The sequence below is a fragment of the Tinamus guttatus genome, unplaced genomic scaffold (genome assembly GCF_059628265.1).
Source record: "Tinamus guttatus ecotype Peru unplaced genomic scaffold, ASM5962826v1 Tinamus_guttatus_pri_ptg000287l, whole genome shotgun sequence".
Classification (NCBI taxonomy): Eukaryota; Metazoa; Chordata; class Aves; order Tinamiformes; family Tinamidae; genus Tinamus; species Tinamus guttatus.
Genome location: NW_028288821.1, coordinates 13,665,579 through 13,673,945, shown reverse-complemented (window position 1 = coordinate 13,673,945; position 8,367 = coordinate 13,665,579). Strand labels below are relative to the sequence as shown.

Here is an 8,367-nt window from a genome sequence, read left to right as displayed (position 1 = left end):
ACCCTGAACAGAAAATCCTTCATACCCTTCTGATAACTGGCATGAGTGCTGGATCTCCCAAATACCTGCAGGAGAGAGGGGAGGAAGTCCAGCCTGGTGGCCACACTCACCATCTGCTGCTCTCTGCTAAACCCCATTTCTGGCTTGGTACCTTCCACTCTGGACTCCTTGGCAGCTTGCAGCCTGGTTTGCCATGTCCAGCAATGCCAGTTATGTGTTAGGGCTTTCACAGGGTTGTCCTGCAGCGGAGAGATTTCTATTGCAGCTGTGGATGTGACCCTTGAGCCTTGCTGGCGATGGGAGACAAGTGCGTGTGTGTTGCATGCTTGAAGGCATCTTGGTGGCGTGGCTCTTGCCAAAGGCCTGTCCTGCACTGTGTTCCCCATGTAACCTTACTCCAGCTCTGGCAGTTGTCCCTGGGGCAAGACTTGGTCCCTCCTTGTCCATTAAGCCCCATTCTGAGCCCTTCCCTGGCTCTGTCCCTTGCCCCAAGGGACAATATGGGCTTTAAACTGCACTGCATCCCCCTGGCTTGGACTCCAGATATTTGGCTGCCATTCTGCACAGGTGAAGGCAACGGGACTGTGAGGACTGTTCGTGGGCCACAGAGGAGAGTCACTACGGAAGAAACAGGTTTGGCCAGAGAATGGACATGAGCATGAGGAAGATGTCACAGGTCGAGCCGGAAAGCTCCAAAATAGCTGGCTGCTGCATCATTGTAGTCAATGGCCAGGGAGGAGACTGATACAAAGAGCTCATCGCCAACTTTGAGCTCAAACAGTCCACCCTGGTAGAGAGCATGGAGGCCATAGTTTGCCTCAGGGGCCCAGCACTTGGTGCCAACTCCTTTGAGCAGGAGGATGGGTTGACTGTAGGAAGTCTTCCAGTTGATGCACTGCACAAGCTGAGGGACAGAGACGCGGGCACTGGCCCCATCGCTGGGGTAGCGGAAGTAGATCTGCGAGTAGACGTAGTATTTGCCTGCCTGGTTGACCCGCAGCCGGCCATCCCGGTAGGTGATGTTCTGCAGGTGCGAGTGGATTGTGCTGTCTTCCCAGCGTGCGATGGCATGGCGGCAGGACTGGGAAAGGTTACCAAAGCGCTTGGAGCTTCCTGGGGAGAGGCAGAAGGATCATGGAAGGGAGGCAGCTCCTCCAGAGAGTAGGCATCAGGGTGGGGGTGAGGGAGGATGTGGCTCTAGCTGCTTCCCACAGTGACTCAGGTTCCCAACTTGGAGGTGTGGAAGAGGTGTTCTCAGAGTGGAAAGGAGGAACATGTTCCTAACTGTCACCAAATCCTTTCTCCCATGCTGGTCACCCACCCCTGAGCAGGGGTCTTTTCCCTGTTCCCATTTCAGAAACCCTCTGGTGCTCAGCTGGGGCTCACCCAGACTCACCATCCTGGGCCAGGCTCTGAGGACGGAGGGTTAGATGTGCAGAGGGCTTGCTGGGTGTTTTGGGAAGAACCTGTCCCTCCGAGGTGTTGAAGTAGCTCCTCTGTGCTTCTGTGAGGAAAGGGAGAAATGGCTGTCATGGTCAGCACACTTGGGGACCCCCAGCTCTGTGCCAGCAGAGCACATCTTTATCAAGCAAGCAGGAAGTGCCCACTGACCCTCCAAAGAGGGAGGTTCCTTGGTCTGGTCTGATCAATGATTATCTAACACTTCAGCACCGAGCCCTGCTGGACATTCTCTGATTCCCTAGACACCAACCAGACATACACGGCTGTCCCTCCAAGCTATGCCTGGGGATGCATGCCCTTCACCTGCCCAGCACGACAGGCCTTGCTCCCCTCCTGCCCCAGCTGGTGGCCACTGCGCCTGATGGAGCTTGCCCCAGGACTGCCCGGGTCATCCCCCTTGCAGCCCACTGGCATCCCTAGTTGCATACAGAGCTCTACACACATGAACTGTGGCTCCAACCATCTCACCGTGAGAGAAGGGCTTTGTCACAGTGACCTGGACCCAGGCAAACAAGTCCTCAGTGCTTTTCAGCTCCAATTGGACTGGAGTCCCAGTTCCTACCTTCAGATGCCGGCTGGAAAGTACTCACCCTTCACTGTGCTCCTGTGGACGATCTTCTCTGTCACCTAAACCAAACCGTTAGAGAAGAAAAACAGTCCCATTGTTTAAAGATGTAAAGAACATTCCTTGCTCCCCTACCCTTCTCATCATTCCCTTGACCTTCACGTTGTCTCTGGTCTCCACTGACCCTTTGGATGTGCAGATCCACAGATGACCTGGCATGCAGCCCCTCTTAAATCAGGCCTCTCTGCTCTCTTTGCATTGCAGTTTGCATTGCCACTGCCCTCTGTCACCCTCTGGTGAGGTGGATGAGGCAAATGAAGCAGGTGGGAGCTCTCCCTTTGAGTGCCCCATTCTCCCTTTTCCCCTCAGCCAGCAGGTCTAGGCTCACCGTGGTCACGTAGGCTTTGATGGTTTTGGCCAGCTTGAGACAGGACTGGTTGCTGATCAGCTCCTCCAGGTCCGAACCCTCCTGCTGCTGGTTGATAAGCTGCAAACACCTCAGCTCCTCTGAGCTCCCCTGTGACTGGGCTTTGAGCTGGAACGGGAATACCCACATGTATATGCGTTAAATGGGGGGGATGAAGGCAGGGTGTGTGGCTTAGCTGGAGGGGGCAGCAGTGGGGATACTTGTGCCTAGCAGCCCCCTTTGCCATGGCTCCTCCTGCGTAAGAGCTCTCATGGCTGCACCACAGAATGGAGACTAACCCTGAACTTCTGTGACCACAGAGCTGGTGGTGGAATGGGTTGGTGCAGTCCAAATGGACACAGACTGTATTGGTGCTACTGGGAAGGGGTTAGCTGGAAGGAGGCTGGGGTGGAGTCTGAGCACTATCCCAGATCCACTTTGTGATTGGGACAGTTAAATCTTATCTCATTCTCTCACAGTCCCCAAGAGTTGGCAGAAACAGGTCTTGTTTGTTCTAGCTCCTGGGGAAATGCAGCAACCTCTTTTGTGGAGTCCTAGTGCTGAGCATGAGGAAGAGGTGAGACAGGGACTCCTGCAAAGCCACAAAGCAAAGGAGAAGGATGAAAATTTCCCTTTCCCCATCTCCTTCCACCTCTTTTGTTCCTGTCCTGAAGGGTTTGGGCTTCTCAATCAGCACAGTCATCCTTAGCTTTGAACCAGATATTGACAGTGCCTGTGGAAGCAGTTGCCCTGCAATGCTTGGACTGGGGCTGTCTGTAATTGCATAGAGGAACAGCTGCAACTTGAGGCTGGAAATTCTCAGGAAGCCTGGCCCATGTTCTTGGTGCTTTAATTATCACTGCTGAGCTAAGCTGTAATTGCAAAATGCAATTTCATCCAGCTCAATGCAATCTCATCCAGTTCTTCTCCCCCAGCTGCTGAGTGACGCTGACCAGCAAACAAATCCCTAGTGCCCGCAGTGCTGCATCAGCCCAGGCAGACCTCGAGGCCATACTAGTCTGTATCAGCTTGTGGTTTGGGACGTGAAGCCTTCCTTCACGTGATGTGGCCTGCTGCGTGGTGAGCTACCCCTTCCCAGTGTGTCCCTGGGCAGACCTGGCTCTGCCCTGACCTGGCTGCAGCCCCAAGGCATGCATCTGGCTACAGGATCTCCGTACATTAGGCTGCTGTATCAGCAGTGGCTCACACACCTGGGTATGGCAACTCCCACAGCTGGATGACAGGGAGACTGGAAAGGGTGGCTCTGAGAGTGCTTTGCTGCAGCCCACCAGGTTGTAGCTCTACTTGGATTCCTAAATCAGAGGACCGCTCACATGCAACTTGGCGACACGTTTGTGTATTTGAGTAGAGCCAGAGCACACAACTGCTCTATGCTGCCACAAGTGCCAACTATGGCATGTGCCTGCATAACCTGAGCTGCCCTTGGCCAACTGGTCCAGGTAATGAAGCCAACATACTCTCAGCATGCTTCCCTATGGCACATCTGCAACCATTCCTCTCCTCTCTGTGGTTTCTTCCATGCAAAGTCCCTATGGTGGGCGCTACACAGGGTCTTGGGATCAACATGAACCCCAAAGCAAGGGCTGGAGTTTGCTCAGACAGATGCCCAGAGAGGTGGCAGCCGCAGGCTGTTCCTCCCACATGTATGGCCAGCTCTGATCTCCCAGGCAGGGCTTTTGTTTTTTTGGGTTTTGTTTTCTGTTTTTGTTTTGTGCGTGTGTGCGTGGTTTTGCGCAATGCTTGGTACTCCACGGACTTTTTTCTTGATGGAGCCTTCATCATCAGGACGGACTGCTACCGTTTGTGGAACAGCCCATAAAACTGCTTGGCTATCCTTAATTTCTCTCTCCTCATACCAGTGAGGCCTCCAGTTTGCTGTTTTCCCCTCTGTAGCACCCAAATCAGTGGAGCTGTTAGTAGGCTCAGGCCTGTCCTGCATCAGGTATTTGCAGCAATGTCTGTATCTCCACATTGCCTAGTCTGAGGAGGACATGAACAGTGTTTTAGGGTTGGTGGTGTTTAAGAGACAGTAGTGCTGCAGGTCCTCTGCTGAGACCAGGAAAGGTTGGCTGTTGGGCCATAGTACTTGGTCCACAGGGCGCCAGGGTTGGGAACTTTTTGACATTAGTGATGTGGAGAGCAGATGGGCAAGGCTCTGGATGCCGGAATGGTTATTTGCTGTGATTAAGGCTGACACCAGCACCTGGGAATTCCGGGCGATGAGGGGTTTCCCCACCTAGGCTATTTCCAGAGTCTTATAAAGCAGTTGAGGAAAAATTAGTAGATCTGCAGCATGAGCAGGTTGAGAATGGTTGAGGCAGCATGCAGGGAGGAGATGGGGTAGGAATCAGGAGAAAAAGTGGTCTGGAGTCCAGGGCAGGGGGTCCCTCCCTCAGCATCTGGATCTGCAGCTCCAGATGGAGCCCAGTACACATCTGTGGTTGCAGGTGGAGCCCTATGTAGGTCCCTCACATCAAATCTGAATCCACAGCTTAAGATGGATTCTAACCCTCCATCTCTGGAGCTGCAGCTCTGGATGGAGCCAGAGTAGGCAGTCCCTCCTTCCACATCTGGACCTGCAGCCCCAGATGGAGCTTGGGACAGTGGCTCCATCCCTGCCATCTGGACAAAGCCCAGAGCTGGATCTGGATCTCTGGACAGAGCCCAGAGCAGGGGCATTATTCTCCTATGTCCGGATCCACAGCTTCAGATGGAGGGCCGGGCAGCCTCATCTCCACATCTGGATCCATGGCTCTGGATGGAGCCCAGGGCAAGATGGAGCTCCCCACAGAAGGTCCCTCTCACCAGCTCCAGCTGGCAGACAGGGGAGGCTCCCTCTCCCTGCATCTGGACGCAGAGCTCCGGATGGAGCCTGCCCCCAAGGGCCTCTGTCTCCGCGTAGCTGGATCCAGGCAGAGCCCGAGGCAGCGGCTGCAGCCAGGGCTTCCCTGCGTCCAAACGACCCTCCCAAGAGCTCCCCGCTCCAGCCGGGGGCGCGAGGAGCGGCCGCTCCCGGGCAGCCAGGTCGGGGCGAGCCCGGCGGCGGCTCCCGAGGGGCGGCAGCTCCCGGCCCGGGGCCCCTGCCCCTGCCCCCGCGGCTGCCGCCGAGCCCCGCGCCCCGCGCCGGGAGGAGGAGCAGCAGGAGGAGGAGGAGGAGGCGGCGGCGGGAAGGAGGCTCGGCGGGACAAAGCCCTCGGCCCGCCGCCCTCCACCGGCTCCGGCGGGCCGAGCGCGCCCGGCGCCTCACCTTGGAGATGGCCATGGTGAAGTAGACGAAGAGGCCGGTAGTGGAGGCGATCTGCAGGGCCACGATGGCCATGACGGCCACGCTGCCCCAGAGCGGGCCGCAGCGCCGCCCTCGCGGGTCGTCGGAGCCGCCGCCGCCGGCCGCCGGCAGCATGGGGGCGGCCGAGCCGCCGCTGTGCGAGCGCAGGTACTGCCCGGCGCTGCGCTGCTCCGGCGCCATGGCCCGACCCGGCCCGGCCCGGCCCGGCGCGGCGCTGCCCCGCGCTCCGCAGCAGACGCGGCCACAGGGACCGGCCGCGGGGCGGGGCGCGGCGGGGCGGCACGGGGCGGCCCCACACTCCGGCCCGGCCCCGCTGCCGCGGCGCTGGGGCCAGGGGGCGTCCGCGGGACACGGCGTGCGGGGGCGGGCATGGAGGTGGGAGCCGCGTCCCCGAGGTTGGGAGCCGCGGGTGAGCCCGGGACAAGGAGGGACCGAGGATTGCCCTAGGGCCACAGGGACTGAGGGAGGTCACCAGGATGGGGTCCAAGAAAGGACGCAGAGACCAAAGGGTGGGGAGTCAGTGTGGAAACAGGTTTTGGCCCGCAGGTCCCTGATCTGCAGAAGAAGTCAAGCTGCATTTGCATAGGGTCTACTGGAATAGGGTTATGGGCCCTCCGGGACAGCCTGTGTGACTTGTCACACCTCCGTCCGAGGGCAATGTGAGCACCAGCAATGCAGGGCTGCTGTAGGCAGGGAGAAACCTGGACTGCCTGGGCTGGGAAGGGAAGGTCCTAGGGCAAGGGGGACACTGTATGACCCAGATTTAGATGATGGACCAGCACATTCCTGCAGGGCAAGAGGTCACCTGGCTACCCCAAGGCTTGAAGAGACAAAAGTTTGCAGAAAGGGACGGTTTTCTGCTGACCGGGGCCAGAAGGCTGTGCCTGGTGGGCCCATGTCTGCTCTGCCATCCAGCAAGAACCTGCCCTGGGCCATGTGCTAGTGGGGAGAGCACTGGGCTGGGAGCAAGGCAGGTTGTTTTGGAGTACTTGGAGGTTCCGCTCCTGACCCTAAAAGCTCCACCCCTCTAATGAGTAACCTTTCTGGTTGCTTTGAAATAGAAATGTTGAGTTATTTAGAAAGCAAGCAGAAAACTGGCTGCAAGAAAACCTGGCAGCTGCAATTTGCTCCCTGCTCAGGTGATTTTTTTTCCTGGCCTGTAAGTGTTTTTAGCTCTGAAAGAAAGTGAGATCTTGTTACATGCAAATGTTTCACTCTGCTGGAACCACTCATTCTCCCCTAAGAGCAGGGTGTGGGAAACCTGTGGACTGGCGTCAGCCCAAATCCACAAATAGCTCCAGAGAGAGCTCCCGGGAGTTCACTGAGAGCAGAATTAGGATTTACTGTGAAACAGACTGTGAGTGGGTGAGGAGGGACCCTGCCAAGGCCCATGCTGACCAGGTAAGAGCTTGCCTTATAGCCCCATCCCATCTCCAGGGCTTTGAGTTTATCACATAAGGACATAACATCTGAAGAAACTTTTTGCTAGGAAGGGACACCTCACTAGCAGGCCACTTCTTTAGCGCTTTCAAAAAAGTGAAAGGCATTTTTGCCCTTTAAATACTTGTTCTGCTTCATATCCTGCCTGCCAGGAATGATGCCACTCTCTCTTTCACCAAATCCAGCTGCCTTCTCCTTGCTTTTTGCACGTAAGATTCCTGCAGGGATGCCGCAGCAGGATTCCTGGCTGCTCTTTTGGATGCAGGAGAAACGAGCTGTTCACAGGTATCACATCATTAAATGGAAAAGAGCCCCCCAGTTTCTCTTTTTCCATGGTGACCAGGACTTTTTGATTTTTGTGTGCAGCAGCTCCTTCTCTGGTCTACAATCACCTTGGCCTGGAGTAGGGGGACAGGAACAGTCCTTTCTCCTCACCCCCCGCCTTTCCCTACCAGTGCAGAGCAGAAGATTGAATTAGAAACATCTTGGTCTGCTTTTCATTCTTACTTTTCCACTATGCATTCTTGTCCCCATTACAGACAGCCTCACAGCTTCATCTTGGGCCGTGCATAGTGATGCCTTTGGGGAGCTGTCCCTGTGGTGCCTGCATGGACGTGGCCCAGTGAGGGTTGGCTCCATGGCACACAGATATTGCCCCAGCGTCTGCCACGTGAGGAACCCTTGGGATTTCTCGGCACAGGGAGAGTCTGGTTCAATGTCCAAGGTAGATGTAGTTTATCTTTCTCAGAAGGAAGTGCTGAATTCTTCTGGACTGGCTGGCCACCAGTTGTAAACTGGCCCTGAGCTGGCACGGCGAGATGAAATCTGAAGCCAAGATCAGGGGAAAAGAAGGAGTTAGTGTGAGGCTAACCTCGGGGCTCCCCCTCCAGCCTGGAGGACATGGGCCCTGTCGGGAGGAGGTTATCGGCTAAGTGCAGCTTGGGGTCTCCCTGGCCATCTCTGAGTAGAGCCACTGCTTGGTGCATGGGGTTGGGAGCGGGAGCCACTCTGAGCTAGTCACATGTGAGGCAGAGCACGACAAAAGCTCAAGCAGATCTTGCCTTGGCTCTGCCCAGTTTACAGCTGCCCGAAGAAGCGGAGTGGCGTGTGCTGGCGGAGACCCTCAGCTCTTGTCCGCTTTCATTGCAGGGTGACGGCTGTCTGGCACATCCCCTGGGCAGTTCTCCC

At 56.4% G+C, this 8,367-nt stretch overlaps 1 protein-coding gene across 2 annotated transcripts; it reads right to left on the bottom strand.

Moving 5' to 3' along the window:
- Positions 1–427: 427 nt before the first annotated feature.
- LOC104568126 (tumor necrosis factor ligand superfamily member 10) lies at positions 428–5,919 on the bottom strand. 2 transcript variants are annotated; one of them, XM_088527658.1, is made up of 5 exons: positions 5,701–5,919; positions 2,415–2,561; positions 2,052–2,088; positions 1,397–1,504; positions 428–1,113 (listed from the first exon to the last, which is right to left on the bottom strand). In XM_088527658.1, exons 1-5 carry the CDS (start codon positions 5,917–5,919, stop codon positions 671–673), a joined length of 954 nt encoding a protein of 317 aa, XP_088383784.1. In that variant the 3' UTR covers positions 428–670. The 2 variants fall into 2 exon arrangements, with proteins under 2 accessions (XP_088383784.1, XP_088383785.1); XM_088527659.1 differs by lacking the exon at positions 1,397–1,504 and having other exon boundaries at positions 5,701–5,881.
- Between the last annotated feature and the right edge of the window lie 2,448 nt (positions 5,920–8,367).